Source organism: Ursus arctos, unplaced genomic scaffold (genome assembly GCF_023065955.2).
Source record: "Ursus arctos isolate Adak ecotype North America unplaced genomic scaffold, UrsArc2.0 scaffold_30, whole genome shotgun sequence".
NCBI classification, from domain to species: Eukaryota; Metazoa; Chordata; class Mammalia; order Carnivora; family Ursidae; genus Ursus; species Ursus arctos.
The window spans coordinates 7,512,523-7,534,203 of NW_026622986.1; the positions used below are offsets into that span (position 1 = coordinate 7,512,523).

At 38.6% G+C, this 21,681-nt stretch overlaps 1 protein-coding gene across 7 annotated transcripts in view; it reads right to left on the minus strand.

The window, feature by feature from the left end:
• Nucleotides 1-1,146: 1,146 nt before the first annotated feature.
• Nucleotides 1,147-21,681, minus strand: part of ZEB1 (zinc finger E-box binding homeobox 1) — a 181,583-nt gene continuing 161,048 nt past the window's right edge. For all 7 annotated transcript variants that reach the window (XM_026483484.4, XM_026483485.4, XM_057304735.1 and 4 more), the window contains 5 exons: nucleotides 18,262-18,464; nucleotides 14,337-14,442; nucleotides 6,055-7,862; nucleotides 3,784-3,964; nucleotides 1,147-3,665 (listed from right to left, as the gene is read on the minus strand). In XM_026483484.4, the coding sequence (XP_026339269.3) occupies nucleotides 3,073-3,665; nucleotides 3,784-3,964; nucleotides 6,055-7,862; nucleotides 14,337-14,442; nucleotides 18,262-18,464 (2,891 nt within the window). In that variant the 3' untranslated portion in view covers nucleotides 1,147-3,072. The remainder of the gene's footprint in view (nucleotides 3,666-3,783; nucleotides 3,965-6,054; nucleotides 7,863-14,336; nucleotides 14,443-18,261; nucleotides 18,465-21,681) is intronic.

The following is a 21,681-nucleotide window of genomic DNA, read 5'->3' on the forward strand; positions in this document are numbered from 1 at the left end:
ATAATAGTAGCGAAGCACCTTTGCATGGCACAAGTAAATAACATATGGCTCTATTGTTATTATGTGATTTCAGCAAATTCTGGCAAGTGTTCACTTGTCCTCCTTTCCAAACCCTCTTTGATAACGGCTAGACTCCTTTCTTAGCCATTTATCAATATCTACCAAGCACTACCTTCTTTGAGCTTCTTGTTACAGTGGTTGCTGTATAAATGCCTCCTAGAAAGGGTTATTCTTATTTCTTCATCCTACATAGTGAGTTTGTTTATCGGGTAGCTGTCGTCAGTGACAGAAGAAATGAAGCAACATGACGTTAATGAGTATTTAGGAATGTGGGGTCACAGAAACAGAAGTGAGTCCTAAAATAAGAGTCCCCTAGAATTGGTGACATCGTTCATACCAGCAGCAGTCATATCCACAGGCCTTGAAAGCTTGTGTCATGTACCATGAGGGTAAGTTAAGCATCAGAAAGACACCTAGAAATAAACTCTCAAATCAGAATAGTAAGGCATTCTATTGGGAAAAAAAGGCATAATTTACTGTCTATGATGTCCAATGTTTAATAGGACCTGAGTAAGAAAAATATTGGATTGCTGGAATTATTTAATATACATATTCTTGGATTAGAGGCAAAAGAGTAGTAAAGACATAGCTGAGCTCTGTTAACATGCAAATTACATTTTTATTCAATAAAATCTGTTGTACCTACTAGTGCCAGGCACTCTGCTAGGCATTGGGGATGTGAGAGTGACTCTGGCAGATACGGTTCCTGTTCCTAGTGGGGAGGGAATGTAAATAAGCGCGTAAGAGCTATGGCAAGAAAGGACAAGGAACGTACAGAGGAAAGGCATCTACACCCAGGCTTCCCTGAAGTGGCCTGAGGATGAGAAGTCATTGGATCATGATGGGGTGCGGTCAGGGTTTCAGGAAGAGACAGCAACCTCTCAGGAAGCCTTTAGTTGTCAACTCTGATCTCCCCAGAAACATTCGGCCACAGGGAAGTCCATGATTTGGTGGTGAATGTCTGAAACATTTAGTTACCCACATTCAGCCCAAGATAAATTGAGTGCAGGATGACCGTGCAACACCCCATTTCACAGACAGCTTTCCGAAGAAAATCTTGATAATAATGAAAAGAATGACAGCAGGTCAGGCTTGTTGATGCATTTTATTGTGAGATGGGGGAGTCTGGTAAAAAACTAGAAAATGACCATGGTGTAACAAGGAACTTAAAAATGAAGAATCAGATTGGTAACTTACATACATGAATACAGGAACAAATTGGCACAAAATGTTAAACATTGTTCCCAACACTGTTTATATGAGGTTATCCTAATTTGGCTTACTAAGGAAATGAGAGGTTTATGGTTAGGCTAATCTCTTAATAAAACGGCAGAGCATCATGCTATTAGTCACACAGTGAATTTCAAAATTTAAGAGTTTTATATTAAAAACTGGGTAAAGGTAAAATGACTTGATTGTAGTTGTAAAACTAATACATTCCCATTTAAATTCTGTTCTACAGTCCAAGGCAAGTATAAATGTTAACATAACACTGTTAAATCAAATCTCAATGCAAGAGAACCAATTGCATCTCTACTTTAAATCTTATCAACTTTCCAAATTTTCATACTAAAATATATTATTGTATTAATACAAACTACAGTATTATACACTACACTGTGTAATAAATAAAGAAATATAAAAATAAGACACATAAATATAAAAGTTTTCTAAAACTAAAAGTACATGTCAGTAAGAAGGGTATTAATACTGCCAGGTTTGAAGACATACAGTACAAAAATGTTGCACAGATCTATAAACTAAAAGAAATAAAATAATACTGATAGGTAAAAATCAGCTAATGTTGTTAATAAACTGGGTCCATAATAACTAACATTTGGAAACAGTTATGAGCCAAATAACAATGGCATGTCCATGTCTGAAATGCAAGTACATGGACAGAGCAGATTAGAAAATTTCCCTTTCATTTCTGTAGAGAAATTTTGGAAGTCAATTAACACAAAATGAATACTGAGGAATTAACGGATGAAATGTCCCAGTGTTTAGGTTTCTCTGACAGAGTCAGTGGTTTTAAGTTTTATTTGGAATTTTGATACAATAAACAAATCAACAAATGCTAGTTATTGTAGGCCACACATTGAACGAAGGCGGGTTAGAGCCTTGAAAATACTGATAAATGGCACTTACAGCACACAGGTCTTGCTTAAGGCCAAAGGAGATACAAAGCTTCATATCATATCCTTCATATTTGTCACCACATACGCAAACACAATTACGAACACTGATTCTGACGACTCTGCTACCCTTCCCAGGATTAACACTGTTAGTCCCTGCAATCAGAACTCAATGACAATCTTCTGAACTCCATTTTAAACCACATGAGTAAGAAACTTCAGTTCTTCTATCGGCTGCTTTCTTAAGGCTAACAATACACTTGAAATGATAATACTCCACTATGACATCTAAATATTAGAAATTACTACCTTCTAGATTGATTTTATAAAAGGTAGTTAGCATGGTTTGGAACTGCATTATACTTCTCTGTGAAGGGAATTTTGTAGTGCAGAAGTTCTCACATTTTAAAAAACATAATAAAATACTGAAGCGGATTTAGCATACGTTTACCAATAAAAAATTATAAAATTTCTCCCAATTGTACAGCTTAAGAATAAACCAACGTAAGAGTGATAATTAATACTGACAAAATGAAACAATGCCAGATGCTTATCTAATCAGTTTCCTTTAACCTGTTAAATCTTCGCTTTCCGAGTCATTAAAGTTTTCTAATCTGCTTCGTGTTACAAACTTGTTCCTAACTTTGAAAAATGCATGAAAAATTACTAGGTCTGAGATCAGGCACACCCGGATTTTTTTTGTGTGTGTGTGTGTTTTTTTTTTTTTTTTTGTATTTTGTATTTTTTTAAATTTTTACTTTACACAGTAGTGAACAGAAACCACAGTATACAGGTTACTGTGTTTCCATGAAAAGCATGTATAATATAGAACAAACTTCATTACCAATTAGAATGTATTTTCCTTCTAGAAAAACTATTAGGCTTCATTTGTTTTTTCTTCAGACACCTGCTCGCTATTCTTGCTTACTTTTTGTTCTAAGCTGCTCGCTTGATTTACAGCTTCATCTTCCTTCATCAGACCTTCAGTTTTTGCCTCTTCTCCCTCATTCTCTGCCTCTTCCCCCTCCTCCTCCTCCATCTCCTCTTCCTCCTCCTCTTCCTCCTCCCCTTGTGGTTTTTCACATTCTTTCTCTTCCTGCAGTTCTTCCATCTCTTTGTCCTCCTCCTCCTCTTCCTCTTTTTCACTGTCTTCATCCTCTTCCCTCGTCAGGCTCTCTCTCTCATCCGAGTCAGCCTGTGAGGGAGACGCGCGGGCCCCCGCGTGCTCGCTGGCCAGGACTTCGGGCCCGGCCTCCTCCTGCTCCGCGCTGTCGCGCTCCTCCGCCTCCCGCTTGCAGTACGAGTAGCGGTGATTCATGTGTTGAGAGTAAGACCCGGAGTGTGAGAAACGCTTTCCACATTTGTCACATTGATAGGGCTTTTCTCCCGAATGTAACCGCATGTGTTCAATCAAATGGTGTTTGTGTTTAAACGCCTTTTTACAGATCCCACACTCATGCGGTCTCTTACCTGCAAAATAAGAACACAGCCATGACACACAGTCCTCAGAAGGCTTTTGGGGGGCACTTCGGTTTGAAGAAAGCGTTACAGGGTCATTTTTCGCAAGTGGTCAGGTTTATCGACGTACCTGTGTGTTCGTATTTATGTCTCAATAGTGAGCTACTCTTCTGGAATATCTTATCACACAAATCACAAGCATACATTCCATTCTCGGTCTTCCGCATTTTCTTTTTGGGTGGCGTAGAATCAGAGTCATTCTGGTCCTCTACGTTTGATACTCCTTCCGAGCTAGTGTCTTGCCTTTCATCCTAAAGGAAGGAAAGAAGAACATTTAATTTCAAATTACAAGGTAAACGAGAGACATGTATAAAAGCACAGGTTAAAAAAACTAATTTGATTTTACTTTCAGTAGCTTGACCAAATCAAGCTCATTGCTGCAGATGGGCTCCAAGGGTGGGGGGGCTAGATGCTAGGTGGGGGTTGATACAGAAAACAGTGAGGTTGGGAGCAATACAGTCACAGCGATGACAAACACAAGTGATCAACTGATGAAAACAAAGAATGTAAAATGTATACTAACAAAATTTACCTGACTTTATGAGAAATTTGTAGGAAATTTTAACTCATGACTTTGCTACGTCATCGCCAATTTCTAACTGCCTCATTTACCTTCATTGTTTCCCTTCTGGGTTTTACTAAGCAAAAATGAAGATTCCTTTTTTGGAAGGTGGTCTTCCAGCTGTACCCTCCAGAACTTCAGAGGTCTGTGAACTGACCTTCATGGTTTCTTTGAAAAGAGAGGGGTTTGCTCTACTACTTTTCTATGGAACAAGAGGGCAAAACGATGCAGGCGGGTCCATATTTTGAAACAAGAATACTTGCTAGACAAGATAAATCTTCAGAATTTCAGCGGAATAGAAACATTTCAGGCAGTCTCAGGGCGGTAATGTTGTATAGGAAGCTCTCATGGAGGTAAAGAATGACTGGTAGTGGAACTGGCCCCTCAAGATCCTTATGCCGTTCCTAAAGCCTTCCATTCTATTGCCTCTAAACCCACAAACTGTCTAAAAGCTCAAAGGTTTTTCACAACATTTCTTACAGTTGTGCAAAATGGGCGAGGCGGAGCCATCTGCCTGGCTGGTTTGTGAGCGCCAGTAACTGGACTACTTTCCTTGCTATCTGATGTGGTCATACGACTAAGTGAAGTGCTGGTGAGTCCCCCGTTATTATTCAAAGGTGTGCACAGTGGTTTTTTTTTTTTAAAGGTTTTATTTATTTATTCAACAGAGATAGAGACAGCCAGCGAGAGAGGGAACACAAGCAGGGGGAGTGGGAGAGGAAGAAGCAGGCTCATAGCGGAGGAGCCCGATGTGGGGCTCAATCCCATAACGTTGGGATCACGCCCTGAGCCGAAGGCAGACGCTTAACCGCTGTGCCACCCAGGCGCCCCAAGTGTTTTATACACTGAGAGTCTAGGTGGATTCATTAGTTATGTGAGAGTTTTTTTCAAGAGTAACCACAATTGCAGGAACCCCAATCAGTAGCAGTATTTCAGGGGAAAAAAGCAGCAGATACACATTTGAACAGTATGCTGTAATTATTTCAGCTGCACCTACTTATAGCAAATATTTGGGTGAAAGAACAAATTTATCTCTAGTATTTGGTTGATTCAATAAGAAACTGATGAAAAAAACTGGGGGGCCATCAAGGTTAGTAACCTAGAAAAAGTCTGGATAATGAGCCACACAATAGTCACACAAAACGGTTCTATGTAAAACTACATCACGGATTTTGGGGGAAAGGTAGGGAGGAAAATGCACATATAGGTTCATATATATTAATTATGACTGAATACTGTTTTAGTTTACAGCTCATAGAGTGATCAGCAAATTCACTAGATGAGCTCTTCGTATACTTAATTCTTGTTTAATTAAAGCCTTTAATAAATACAGGTGTTAACATGTAAAAAGTAATAGCTCGGTTTTGCTGGTGTGAAATGTCTGTGAATGGGAATGTACTTTCACGTAGTAATGATGATACAGCAGAAACTGTTACTAAATTTGGGAATATAACTCGAAAAACAGAAATCCAATTGGTGAGTATTCCAAGTTTTCTTCTCTGTTTCAAGCTTCAGCTAAGTCAAGTCTTTAGCTGAGTCTTTCATTTCCCCAGTAGAATAACACAACTCTAACTGATAACCATGCCTTGGGTTAGGAAGAAACTGAAGGCGTGATGGTACGGAAGTTAAAGCAAATGTTCATCTATTTCCTTTCAAAAATGACAGTTTGTAACAACCTGCTTGGCTCTACAGAGATTGATTTTTATTTGAAAAATTTCACCAAAAGCAGTCACGCTAGCATTTTACCAAATAGCTTTGGGATGGGGACATCTTCTTTACCTGATTCCCATTTGGCTGGATCACTTTCAAGGGTGCTTCCTGGACTGCAGGGCTGACTGTAGTCGAGTACGTGTAAGCCACCTGGGGAATCAGAATAGTCTGCTTATTGGCAGCTAGTGCTCGCAAGCATGGAACACTGTTCTGGTCAGCGATGGCCACGATTGTGGGTAACTGGGCAGTGACCGTAGGTATAGCAATATTTATGGGGTTGGCACTTGGTGGGATTACATTTACAACTGGTTCTGAGTCTGTCACACAACTGTCCTTCTGTGGCTCCTTTTTTGCGCAAGACAAGTTCAAGGGTTCTTCCTGGACAGAATAAACACTGTTCTGGTAAACACTAGTGATAGTTGACCTTTCCAATAACTCTCCCTGTTGCTTTGGTAGTGAAAGATCAAGAGGTTCTGCTTGTGGCTCTTCTTGTGCACTTTCCGCTGTGTACAAGTAACCCTGTGTACTTCTGGATGAGGAGAGGTTTAGAGGTGACGGGGAGGGTGGACTACTTCTGGAACCATCGATGGTTGATCCCGCTGGTAGAACTGGCGAGTCAGTCATCGTCAGGGGGCCCTGCAGATCTACTGTGCTGTCCGGGGCTTCACTTGCATTTGTACATTGAGGCTGCTCATTGCTCTTTGCAGGGATATTTACTCTGCCTGGTTCAGGAGAGGACGGTTCAGAAGACTGCACTGAAATCTGTCCAGCTTGCATCTTTTCAAACCACTTTTTTACTACATCCAGTGGCAGGTTTACTGAATCAGCAATTTTGGAGAGCTCCTCTGCACTTGGTTGTGCGTTCAAAGCATAGTATGCTTTTAGAAGAGACAAGAGGTTCTTTAAAGGTGGTTGACTGGGAGACAAATTGCCATCTCCACCCGATGAAACAGAGGACTCGGGCTTCTCGGCTTCTGGTGCAGGGAGCGGAGGAGGCTGAGCAGGCTGCTTTAGGTCATAGTGCTTTAATTCTGGAAGTGCATTAATATCTCCTGGACATTCGTCACACAGAAGGCAAGTGCTATCGTTCACTCCTCCTTCAAAGCTTTTGTCCTTCTCCGATTTAACAGTAAGATCTTCTGGTAACTTTTCACTTTTGCAACTGTTTGTGGGGACTGGATTTTCTTTTTTTAAATTCTGAGGAACAACTTGAAGTTGGCTAGGCTGCTCGAGACTGTAGTTAATGATAATTTTGGTTGTCCCATCTTGATCAACCAAAGGAAGACTGATGGCAGAAATAACAGAATGGCCGCCTTGCTGTATGGATGAAGCATTGATTGTTTCTTGTTCTTTGGATGCAAGATTGGCTTGATTATTCTCCAAAACTTGCCTTATTACATTACCATCTACTGCCACTTTAAGTACATTCTGAATATCACTTAAATTGATACTTATGGGAGACACCAAACCAACTGTTGGCAGAACAACAGCTTGCACCACACCCTGAGGAGAACTGGTTGCCTGTAACGGGCCACCACCACTAAAAACCCCATTCTGTAAAGGGGTTGAACAGTTGATTCCTGAAGCAACCACTATGGGTTTGAATTCATAATCCACAGGTTCAGTTTTAATTTGGTTTATAGAAAGTTGCTCTTGAAGGGGTTTGTTCTCGATCTTTTGCCGTATCTGTGGTCGTGTGGGACTGCCTGGTGATGCCGAAAGAGATGGTGAGGAACACTGAGGTGTCTTGAGTCCTGTTCTTGGTCGCCCGTTCACAGGCATCAAGCTGATACATTTCTTGCTGCTTATGTGTGAGCTATAGGAACCAGAATGGGAAAAACGTTTCTTGCAGTTTGGGCATTCATATGGCTTCTCTCCTAAACAAAAACAAAAATCATATTCACTGAATTATTACATCCAAATTTTTATGTGTCCACATTTTCCTTAAAACAAATAGTATCAATTTGAAAAGAGATTACCATGTATCTTGGGATACAATTTTATTTAGAATATTCATTTTAAGTTCAAAACGGACACAAATGTTATAAAGACTAGCGAAACCTTCGTCTGTCGTACGTGTGCTAACGCATTAGGGGATCTTCTCGGCATATGCGTATAGTATTCCTGCTAACCTTTAAAACTTCAAACAACTCTCAAGTGCTAAAAATAATTATGGTTGACCCTTGAACAACATGGGTTTGAACTGCACGGGCTGACTGAATACCGGATGTTTTCTGATAAAGACACTACAGTACTGTAAATATATTTTCTCTTCCTTATGAGTTTTCTTTTTTCTTTTTTTTAAAGATTTTATTTATTTATTCGACAGAGATAGAGACAGCCAGCGAGAGAGGGAACACAAGCAGGGGGAGTGGGAGAGGAAGAAGCAGGCTCACAGCGGAAGAGCCTGACGTGGGGCTCGATCCCACAAAGCTGGGATCACGCCCTGAGCCGAAGGCAGACGCTTAACCGCTGTGCCACCCAGGCGCCCCTTCCTTATGAGTTTTCTTAATTAGCCTTTTCTCTTGCTTACTCTATTGTAAGAATACAATATACGATACATATAACATACGAAACATGTATTAATTGACTATGTGATAGGTAAGGCTTCTGGTCATCAGTGGGCCATTAGCAGTTCAGTTTTTGGGGGAGTCAAAAGTTTTGACTGCATGGAGGGGTCGGCTTCCATAACCCCTGCATTGTTCAAGGGTCCGACGTACATCTACTCGTTCAGGTAATTTTTTTTTCTTATCCTATTTCACCTACCTATGTAATTTTTCTATATTTCACTATACTTAGCCATCTGTAGGAGAAATTAATATTAGAGGAAAGAAAAGTAAGTAAAATCTCCCTTATATAAGACTTAACAAGTACGAATACCTATCCCTTTCCATATCCACAAGGTTTTTAGGTTTCCTTGAAAAGATCTTTCTCAATGGGCAGGAAACTTTCCATATGAGGTATTACTGTAAGCCTTGGCTTATTAAACTGGGAGGTATGCACTCTGGGAGCTAGAAGGCAATGCTCTAGTGGATATGCAAAGCTTTCTTGTAGTTTCAGTTTTAGTGACAGTGGTTACAGTAATTTAAAACATTTTAATATTAAAACACAGATTATACTGTGGAGAAAAAGACAGCATTCGCGTGAACTGTTAGGAAAAAACCACAATGTCAAAGAATCTCCTTGCTTGTAGAGACTTCTACAAGTTGCTTCCCTAGACCTTCCAGGAGAGAAGTCATTTATTCTTCTTGGCTGTTAGGAATTCTTTGGTTGAAAATTTTGAGAAGCATGGAGCCAAATGGAATACTTTCAGACAACCCTAATTTTTCACCTTAATTTTAATTTATATTTATAGTTCATTAATTTATAATTTACAGGTTAAAGACGATCAGTTTCAATAAGGTAGGAACTTGAGTCTTGTGTGCCATTTATGCCTTGTACCTACTGAAGGGCAGGTCGCAAAAAGGGCTCAGTAAACCTTTTTTGGATGAATGAATGGCGAACTGCAAAATTAGGGAATATGGTGATGCTATTTACCTACTCAGTACCAAGATAAAGCTTTTTCTTTCCTCTGTTCTTTTAAAGAATGAAAATGAAAGCAGTGAGAAAGTCGATGTAAGTTCTTCTAATAATGTAATTTCAGTGTTGTAAAGTTTTTAAAGAGTGAGCTATATTTCTCAAAGTATAATTACTTGAAGAATCAGATATTAGAACTGGAAGGGATCTACAGTAAAAGAGTCCATTTTATATCATCCTTGACTCTGGCTAGCCTCCTGCTTAAGCTCCTTTATTAAAAGGCGGTTATTACTTGCTGCACAGCTCTATGGAAGATGGTCTGGTTTGGTTCTGCTCAGGATCATGAAGTCGGGTTCAAAACCTGACTCTGCCACTAGTTTCTTTCTTTCTTTCTTTTTTTAAAAGATTTTATTTATTTATTTTGAGAGAGCGAGCGAGCACAAGTGGGGAAAGGGGAAGAACGAGAAGGAGAGAGAATCTTAAGCGGACTCTCACTGAGCATGGAGTCCAACTAGGGGCTCAATCTCATGACCCTGATATCATGACCTGAGCTAAAATCAAGAGTTGGATGCTCAAATGACTGAGCTCTCCAAGTGCCCCTGTCGCTTACTGTCTTCTTGATCTTTCTAAACCTCAGGGTTTCGGTGTGTAAATAAATGTAAATACATCCTCACTGGGTTGTTGCAGCAGTTATATGACAAGATAGCAAAGCTCTGTCTCAGTACATGTTAGTGATTCTTCTAAAAAGTAATTCTATGGAGAGACAGGTTGAGTACTAAGGCAGAATTCACTTGTTCTAATGCCCACTTTTCTGTCCTAGCCTGCCCTCTGATGCCAGACGGAGCAAGCCTAACTTCTCTTCTAAAAGCCAGACTTTCAAACGGATGAAGAGCGGTCATCTGTATCCTGAAACTTTCCTTGCGTGGGTTAAATATAACCAGGTCCTTCAAAGATTCCTTATAGGACATGGTTTTTAGAACACTTCCCACTTACCCACTTGTTAACTCATCTCTGGAAATTCTCCACTTTCTCAGTATCTTTCCAATGGGATGCCTGAAATATGATTCAGTACTCGAAATGCATCAGGTAAATTTCCGGGGGAAAGGGGAAACAAGGGATGTGTTCTAGTATCTCCATTTTAACATTTTAAATTCTTGCGTAACATTTTTAGATGAGCTATATGCTTGTTCTCTTGTTAGAGACACTCGGAAAATAAGAATCTATAATATAGATGATTTTTTAAAAAGATTTTATTTATTTATTTGAGAGGAGGAGACGGGGGAGAGAGAGAGAGAGCAGGAGCAGTGGGAAGGGACAGAGGGAGAGGAGGAGGGAAAGGGAGAAGCAGACTCCCTGCTGAGCAGGGAGCCTGACACAGGGCTTGATCCCAGGACCTGCAGATCATGCCCTGAGCAGAAGAAGGCAGACACTTAACTGACTGAGTCACCCAGGTGCCCCATAGATTATTTTTATCTTTACAAACAGGGGGATAGAAAAGCACAGTGGCTAAGGCAACATCTTTGGAGTCAAGATACCTACACTGGGGCCCTGGCTTTGCCATCGACTAGCCGAGTGACTCTGGATAGGTTAATTAAGCTCTCTGAGCCTCCATTTTCTCCCTCCATTTTCTCATCAGTAGAAAGGGAGGAAATAACAGTATCTATCTCATAGGGCTATTGTTGGACTACAGAAGTCAATGCCGACAAATAACTAGAATGTGGCTGTACATACTTAAGTACTCAATAAATGCTAGTTATCAGTGTTCTTGTTGGGGATTACCTGATATTTTATCATTGCCAGAAAGAAAGTGCAGAACAATTGTTCTAAAGCCAAATCCACTATGTTTGTTGGAAAACCCCTTGTTTCTAACTTCAGAGCTTTAAGGTTTATCGCTAAAGTACATCACCTAATTTGTCTAGTAACTGTTAAAACCTGGATGTAAAGTTGTGCTGTAAGAAGTCAGATGTCCTATGAATACTGATTTCTTTTTCGTAATGGCTAAGGTGGGCAGTTGGTTGCACCTGACGTAACAGCTTTCCAGGCTGCAGTTCCTTGGGCTACAGAACAAACCCGAGGCATTTTCTGGGGAGGGTCATCGTAGCTCAACTCCCACATGAGGAGTTCGGATGATGGCTGAAACACATGACTCTGCGTACGGCTCATTTCAAGGGTGTCGGAAGATGGCAACAATCCAGGTAATTTTAGGGAGTATAATTTGAAGACCCTGATTAAAAACTCAGCTGAGAAAAAAAGATTACAGAGGTTTCTTGAAGGATATGAAGCTCATCCATTATTCGATACTCTAAACAGCCCTTTCAAAACTATCTGTGGTGAAGGACCCTTCCCCCCCATTTTTTGTTTTAAATTTCCAATCTACCGTAAGATCAATAGTGTATAAAATATAATAAAATTGTCACAGAATTTTCTTTGTCTCATAGTTTCTAAATTACTCTCAGCTTCTATATTTGGCTCTTCGAGAACCAGTCTCAAACACGCTTACAGATTGGTACCAGTCCTGGGCTGACACTGAGTCGCCACAACTCAGAAATCTTCCTTCGGAATGAACCAGACCATCAGAGAGCTGTATACTTACATTGTACCCAAGCGGCTACCCTGGAGAAATGCTTTTTCTGAACTGCATTTTGGTGAAATAACACACTGGCTTCCTATTGGAGAATCTTACTTTAAAAAGGAAACCCTATCGAGTTTTCTGTTATACTATTTCAAGGATATTTTGGAAAATAGTATAAAATGCATTTTGCTTCTCTACGGACTTTGTAGCAGGAAGAGTTGTCCTTTTCCTAGCGACTGATTTCTTTTACTTGCAGACAGCCTGGGTCTTGGTTACTGATTGCCGTTTTCTGATTTCCTAAACCTTAGAGGCTGCATGTGCTTGGCTTTTCAGAGTACCCGTTTTATTTCATATTTACTTCATGCCTGTGTTACTTTTTTTTTTTTTAAGATTTTATTTATTCGACAGAGATAGAGACAGACAGCGAGAGAGGGAACACAAGCAGGGGGAGTGGGAGAAGAAGCAGGCTCATAATGGAGGAGCCTGATGTGGGGCTCGATCCCCTAACGCGGGGATCACGCCCTGAGCCGAAGGCAGACGCTTAACCGCTGTGCCACCCAGGGGCCCCTCATGCCTGTGTTACTTTCTTAACTTGATCTTCCTAATGTTTTTTTAAATTAGAATTTCTTCCTGTATTAAAGGTACGCAAGCCTCACATTCCGTAACCTGCGGGATGCGACTATCGCACAAACACACACGGAGCGGACAGTGCAGAGTGCGGCAGGTGCGCGCGCTGCGCGATGCGGCCTGAGTCTGCGCCGGCTACTTAGCGGCCGCAGCAAAAGCGCGCAGTGGAGGAGCTCGTATAAAGCTCCTGTCCTTCCAAACTCCTACGATTTTTCGGTCAGTTCTACAGACGGTAGCTCCCTACTTACTACCTGATTGAGACTGATTTTTGAATATCGATGCAGAATTTTGTGATTAATACCAACTTCCTGTTTCTGCCCTGCGTTGTAATCTCTGGTGTGATGCATGCTTCCCGATTCTGTCACATCTCCAGGTCTGACGGAGCCGTATCCTGTCTACGTGCAAGAGGACCACAGGACATTCATTTTGTACATGAATCTTACTCTAAATTTTATTTTATTTTCCCTACCCCAATCTCAACATTTAAGAAAGCTCCCTTGAATTGGCTATGTCTCTATCAACTACAAATCAGCTGTAGTAAGAAAGCAGATCATTAAAAATATGTTCTAGAAGAAAATTTTTTGATAGCCCAGAAGCTAAGAAATAGGATTTTGTGGGAGACTGCAAAAGACAACTTCTCATTTCCAGGAATATTCGAGTGTGAAAATATATACATGTTTTTGCAAGAATCTTGGTTTCAACAAATTGGTAACGTTAACATTATTTAGCCCTCAACAAACAAGACAGTGAAACTTCTAGAAATGTAGTTCCAAAATAAAACAGATATCACAAGTCACCCGCTGTCCTCTTTTTGTAGGATGTTTGTAAGCTGTAAATGTCAATATAATCATTTTCACAAAATAAGCAACGTGCAGACACCCATCATTTCTCATTAATTAGAAAATAGTTCTTTTTCACTACTATTTAAATCTAAAATAACATACCAAAATTAATCAGATGAACAGATGTCACAGTGCAATGTGAGATGCTACCAAGTTTTCGTTATAGCTTTTGTTGAAGTAGAGCCCCTAAAGACATGCAAATACAGCTCTTTTTGTTTCTAAGTTTCTAAAACAGACATATTTTTTTAATCATATCGTATCATTTCTTAAGTAAAATTTAGAAAAGGATGTGGAATACAAAGGTGAAATGTAGGTAAACACATTTTTCTTCTAAATTTTCAGTGCTGCCCTGTCTGGGTGACTCCACATCACCTCTGACCACTTCCTATCTGGAGTTTCCACTTCTACTTCTCTCATGTAAAGAACGCCTCCTTACTTTCTTGTGCAAATTGTACCTCTAGCTCCTTTTCCATTCCCTAGTTAACTGTGCAAAAGAGGCAACGAAATTAGCATTCATCAGAAAGCTCACGGAGGTTGTACTTCTTGTTACAACATGCTATATTCTGATTAGGAAATTTGGAGTATGTCATATTATATTAGCTTAATATGCTTCAGTTAAAGATTAAGACTCCAATAAAATACCATTTATAAATAGAAAATTTCTCCAGATTAGTCTTTATTCTACAAGAAAAGCAAAAAGTTTCTGACCATGTGTGTAGCCCACGTTACAACAGATTTCTTTGTTACCACATATGCTATGATATTCAAGGTGTAGAAAGAAAACAAATATTTACCACTGTGGATTCTTAAGTGCTCTTTTAGATGATGTTTGTATTTGAAAGCTTTTCCACATTCAGTGCACTTGAATTTACGATTACCCCCAGACTGTGTCACATGTCTCTGTAAGAAAGAATTGATATTTTAATTATAAAGCAAAAAAGCTTTGGACATAAAAGAATAGTCAATCTGCTAAAAGTAATATTTTGGTGAGTTCTGCTTCTCAAAGGCTTCAAATTGAGGCAGTCACAAAACTCTAACACTTGGAGTATTACACCAGAAAGAAAGGTGATGGTGGGATCAGAATTTTGACGTAGAGAAAAAAATCTCCACTTGCTAGTTTAGAGTATTAGAATCATACTTTATTGAGTAATATAGTATTTAGCACAAATAAGATAACATATACTTTACTAGAAACTAGAGATTATCTCTTCTGTGGCCAGGCTTTTCCCAGTAGTTTGTTCTCTCTCTTAGATGCTTGGTATTCCAAAATGTACTTTAATCTGATGAATTTAAAAAATACTTCCATCTGTTCATCCACATATGCAGTATTACAATAGCTTTCTGTCTGGTTTATCAAATTCTCACTTTTATATATTTCAAATATATTCTTCACTCTTTGATTTTTTCCAGGTCCAATTAACTTTATTTATTTACTTTTATTTATCCATCATTAAATTATTTATTATTAAAAAATGTTTTCCAGTCAAGTATAGTTGACATACGAAGTTAGTTTCAGCATAAAACACAGTGAGTCAACAATCCATATGTTACGCCATGCTCATCACAAGTGTCTACCATCTGTCACCATACAACACTATCACGATACCACTGACTACGTTCTCGATGCTGTACCTTTCATCCCCATGACTTGTTCGTTCCATAACTGGAAGCCTGGACTGCCCACTCCCCTCCACCCGTTTTGCCCATCCTCCTCCTTCCCCTTTGGCAACCACCAGTATGTTCTCTGTGTTTATGAGTCTGTTTCTGGTTTTTTTTTTTTTTGTTTGTTTTTTATTAGATTAATCATACAAAAGCACTGTTTGAATTGAATTCTATCATAAACCTCATAAACCATAAATTGCTCATAAAACTCCAAAAGCTCCCCCCATTAGCCCCTGAATATAGATTCTAAGTCTATACATTCCAAGTTTACCTGAGTTTCCAGGCTGATTCTTCACCAGTTCCCTATAAGAAGTTCATGCCCCAGTCACTTCGTGAGTCTCAGTTTTTGGCACATATACTACTCTATCTCCTTGCTTTGGTTTATAACTATTTCTTATTTCTTGGCTGTGTTTCCCTATAATTATGATTATTGAGATTCTAGCCATACTTCAAAGGCTTAACTCAAGCACTACTTGCTTCATGCTCACCCTGACTGTAATCTCCCTTCTTTTGTTTTTCATACAGGAAGGAAAAAGAATGAGTACTTACTACGTATCAGGCCCTACTTCATCCAAACCCATGGCTATAAGCACCAAATATATGGTGACAACTCCCAGCGGTGTATCTCTAGACCTCTTCCCCTTAACTTCAGACTCTTACAGCCGATTGAGTCCTTGATACTGCCAGGTGGAAAGCAATGGGCATGTGAAACTGAACATGGTTAACACTGAACTCTTCGTTTCCCTTCTGAGACTCAGCTCCTCCTCTGGCGTTTCCTGCCCTTGTGAATGACACCTTCATTTACCTGATTATTGCTTAGACCCTGAACTACGGAGTAATCCTTGATTCCTCTCTTTCTTTTAACGCCCTTACTCAATCCATCAGAAAGCCATCTGAATACACTCTGCATGCAACATTCATCATTGTGTCACCAGTGATTTCAAAACCACCGCCTTTGGCCTGGATTATAGCAATAGCCTCCAAATGGTCTCCCTGCTTCCATTCTTGTCTTTCTTGATCTACTTTCTATCCAACAGCCAGTGTTTCCTTAAAAATGGTTAAAAAAATAAAGACAAAATTCAATATCCTTCAAGGCTTCCCTGCCACACTGAAGAATAAAATTAAAAGTCTCTATCGTGGTCTATACAAGGGGGTATATCATCTGGCCCCTAATACTTCCTGGCCTCGCTTACCTTACTCCTCTTTATTCACACTGGCCTCCCTGCTATCCTTCGGGGATGCTGGGCAGGCTGCTGCCTCAAGGCCTTTTCATGTTTCCCTCTGTTCCCTTTGACTGGAACACCCTCCCCCCAGTCATCTTATGACTGGCTCCTTCCTTTCATTTGGGTCTTAGTTCAGATGTCCCATTCTTAGAATAAATTAATAATACATGGAAATTCTTACCTTTAGGTCCTGGCATGATTTTCAAACTCAAGTTTGCTGCCCCATAATCTAAATTGTTCCCAGGACATCCCGATCATATTTCCTCACATTACTGGTTCCCATATTAATCACAGCTCCTTCCTGATTTTTGTCTGATCACATACCTCATATATAAAACCTACTACCTTTCACCCATCAGAAAAATCACCACAAAATTGGCTTTCATGCTCACCACTGATCTTACGATCTGTTTCTATAATGGCATCTCTCACTTTCACCATCAGCTCTATCTGTGCTTTGCAGATTCTTTCTTTGACGGTGGGCCTCTGTAGACAAAGGATATGGGGGCAACAGGTGCAGTTTGGGTCTGCTCCCCAAATGTCACATGAATAGGCTCTTTCCCCAAGGCTTGACTATGCTGTAGTCATGTTAGGACTCTCAGATGGAAAAAGCACTCTTTTGCATTGTCCCCGATAAGACTTGTATAGGGGCAGATGGTACATAGATGGTCTTTGTCTTCAGTAATTCCTTCTCTGTATCAATTTCTTCCTTCTTTTGGTATTTTCCCCATTTCAAGCGTTCCCTTATGCACTTAACCATTAACCTATCTAAGGAAATCTTGGTCCTATACTTTCTGATTGCCATCCTCTCCCCCTTTATTTTGTGATTTTGTGAGTGTTACTGAAAAGTCCTGAGAAGAAAGGTTGACCCTCCTTGATGATCCTGTTTCTGCCATAATTTTTTGTTTGGTTTAGCCATCATCTTAGAAAGGGTCTAACTTATTCTCTACGAGATACAGGACTTATATTAGGTACATGCATAGGGCAGAGTTCTCACAGATTCGTGTTTATAGACAGTCATAATCCTTTGATATAAGAAACTGGACATGTCCCCAATAATAACACATACCCTTAAAATATACTCTGCAGCTGAATATTTATTTGACTTTTAAAGTTAGAATCATGTTGGTATTATTTGATTTTTTAGAGTTGACACTTATCAGGATCTTATTTAAAAAAGGACAACTGGCAAGAGCTTCTTAGCCTTTAATCCTTAAGTATAGAACCAACAGTTCAAATATAACTTAACTTACAGAAGAATAGTCTTGGTTTATACATATAGAAATTAAGGCAAAGTGACATAGGAATAGAACAAACCATGTGAAAACTGAGTCTTCAGAATAAAAATGTTTAGAATCTAAACTTTAAATTCTTAGAGGAAGCAACTTCCTTTCCTATAGTAAACAGAACACAGTAACTTATACCGAGAATAAATAAAGTAGTCTTTGGTTCCCAGAAAATTTACTTTTATTATTATTATTTGACTTTCTTCTCAGTTTGGTCTGTACTTAGTCCTATGGTTTATGAAACTAGTATTTATTTTTCCTACACTGAGTATTTTGGTAGAATGCATTTTGAAATCTAGTTTTAAACTTAAGGGAAATATTTGTTACAGTATAAACAAAATAATTAAAACGACAAGAAAGGGATCTTACCTGAAAAAGAATTTAAAAACATCGAAAATAATGTTCACATGTACTCTGTAACTCAGAAATGACCAGATACTTCAAATAATCACTTTAATTCTTGTAAGGCTACAGATAAGACGCTCTCTGGTACATCCTATTAAGTATATTAAAACCCTTGCCTTCTATGGATGATTGATTTCACTTACTTGATCTCTTCCTGATTTATGTGATGTCATGTGACGTTCAAGTTGGGTTCTGTACGCAAAGGTGTAACTGCACAAGGAGCAACTAAAATTATCTTCATTCTTTTCATGGCGATACTTAATGTGTTCTTTCAGAGAGGTAAAGCGTTTATAGCCTCTATCACAATACGGGCAGGTGAGTAACTGGGAGAATGCATCTGGTGTTCCTGTAAAAGAAAGATCAGGTATTTTGAATTTAAAACATTCAAAACATATTACCAAAGCTACCACTGAGTCCCTATGCTTTGTGCCAGATATTTTGCCACCCACTTTATATTTGATCCTTAAACCAATACAATGATACTCATCTCTATTTTATAAGAGAGCAAACAGGAGGCTCAGAAAGGTTAAATAACTTAAAAGTCACATGGCCAGTAAATGATGAAGTCAGGATTCAAACATGTGCTGTCTGACTTCAAAGTCCCCTATCTTTTCCACTAAACCACAAATCTTCCCTTCTTTTTATATGGTTAATTAGACAAAGAAAATAAAGATAGAATTAAAATATGCATTACATTTGTAAATATATACATATTGAAGGGGACTTGTACACCATAATAGAATCTTTCTATTGGTAACAATGTATCATTATTTATTCAATGCTCATTCTTTCTAATTTGGAAATGACACTAAAGTTATTGTCATTAGATAGTAAGTAGTATATAATTAGACTATGTTTTCAAGCCACCCCTGCAGGTAGGTGTAGCCATATGACAGAGTTCGGACCACAAGAAAAGAAAGGAGCCAAATCTAGGTCTGGCCCACAAAGGCCTCCCACGCATACTTCTTTATGTTCTTTCTCTTACTGAAATACGTGGATACATTTTCTGTAGAATTTTATATGGATAAATATAGGATAGCATTCAGAAAATAAAGGCAATATGGAAAAACTAGAATTCACTGAGTGAACCATATATATATTTTTAAGATTTATTTATTTGAGAGAGAGGGGCGTGTGAGTGAGGGGAAGGGCAAAGGCAGAGAATCTTCAAGCAGACTCCCTGCTGAGCACCGAGCCTGCCATGTGGCTTGACATAGGGCTTGATCCCAGGGCCCATGAGATCATGACCTGAGCTGAAACCAAGAGTTGGACATTTAACTGATTGAGCCACCCAGGTGCCCCTGAATGGACCATATTTTTACATATGGAACCGTCTACGCCTGACAATCCTAAAACATACTATTTTGCCAATTAATATTATTTAACTAAGAGTGGTTTTCCATATTTGATTTGTTTCTTTAAAAAAAAAGTTCCTAAAAGATAATTTATTATAAATCATATCTCTACCTTCATTTTGAATTTACTGAAAAAGACTACCAAAGAAAATCTTATTATAACCTCAAAATCCTTCATAAACATATATTACCTTTATTGAAATTCCAAGTCCATATAAATTAAAAGTCTTGCTCAAGAACCAGCCTGCATGTAATAGACTGAGGACCTGACCCCACATAATTTGTTAATTATGTTAAAATATGTATCACATACATGCATAAAATCCAACCACCAAATCCCCCAAAGTTTATGATGATATCTTTATTATCATCATATATCGAGGCAATTGGAATCAGAGAATTTTTTGTTGGTGATGTCTCTAAAATGTCCTACTTCTGTGGGGGGTAGATTAGCCACATGAAATTGTTTTGGAAATCATGCTATGTTTGGTCCAGTATTAATTTCCTATTTGTATAGGCAGGTAGGAAATCAACATTTGGGACATTCTCCTTGCCAGAGAACCTAATCCATCCTATTGATTTTAGCTGGTTACAAGGGCAAAAGTCCAAGTCAGCCATTTCAGGTGCTTTATTATTGGCACCACAATCACTATGTGATTTCCATTACTTAAGCTGCTTATAATCCATAGCGTAATACAGCTGTCTGCTCTCATTATGTTCTATTTTCTTCTTTGCTTTCATCATTAATAAACGAAATACTAATAATTCTGAAAAATGGCAGGATGCTCATGATATTTTACCAGCAAGTTATTATTTTCATAAATCAATATCTATTGAATTTCTCACACAAGAGATACGAATTTATTCTTTTAGGATACTAGCATAAAACAACGAAAAGTAAACCTGAATATTTGACATAATTAGCAAATTATAGAATGAACAGGCTTGAAAGTTAAATGAAAATTTTTGTTTCTATTTTTGAAATATATTGGATGTTTGCTTTTTAAAAAGAATCACTTTTTTAGCAAAGAAGGCTCGTCATGTAAGGAAAAAATTTTTCTTTTTAGAATTCTTACAATAAACTTAAGGTAGTGATTGAAGACTACTAAAAAATCCAACTTATGTCTGATTACTTTTTGAGCTATCTATAATTTCCTTATAGATCTGTGACTATGAACATGCTTATTTAAAAAAAACTAATTTTTGTATCCTGAACTTCCTTTGCTGGGTAGCATGACGTTTCAGACTGATAGTAGTACTTGATATAAAACTTTTGAAAAATCTTCTTTACTTGTGCCCCACTGATTCAGAGTTTGTGATACTTCAACCTGCTCGAGTAAAGTTTGCCCTTTCACAATTTATGAAGTGTAGGAGAGCATGTTGAGTCCACTCAAACTTAAAAAACTAAGGGCTTCTGAGGATAATTGGATCTAGTGGTGTGACAGAACACCTACTGTGAAATGCTTTATTAGCTGTATACCTGGAAGTAATGACTGCCTGAATTCAAGGACTACCTAAGACAGATTCTAGAATTCAAATGTTTTACTGATTCAGAATGATTAGGGCCCCAAGTTTTACGGGATTTTACTGTGTCGATTAGTAACAATGGGCTTTACAAAGTTTAACCTTATTTGGTCTGTGCAATGAAACATTTTTTTAGTTCTAATTATTTTCTTTCATAAGGCTTCTTGAAAAACTTTTTGTTACATAAAACATTTACATATATATACATATATATTAAACTTTTGAAAATTTCTTTTCATGTTTATTGTAACCTATTGCTTCTTCATGTGAAATGTTAACAAATTTTCCTTAAGGAAAAAAAACTGGGGCGCCTGGGTGGCTCAGTTGGTTAAGTGTCCAACTCTTGGTTTCAGCTCAGGTCATGATCTCAGGATCGCAAGTTCAAGCCCTGTGGCAGGCTCTGCACTCAGAGCACACTCTGCTTGGGATTCTTTCTTCCTCCCTCTGCCCCTCCCCCTGCTCTCTCTCTCAACTAAATAAATACATATTAAAAAAAGAAAAAAAGAAAAAAAACCTGAGAAATCAAAGTAGAAATGGTAGGGCCCTACAGGATTACAGTGCCTATAACTATAGACTTTCCAAATATGCAAATAGATCAACACAGCACTATTCATAAAGCTGTAATGCAGTGTCCCCAGGGGCAATAATCCATAGTCTTCAAAAATGTGTCCTTTTGGCATACTG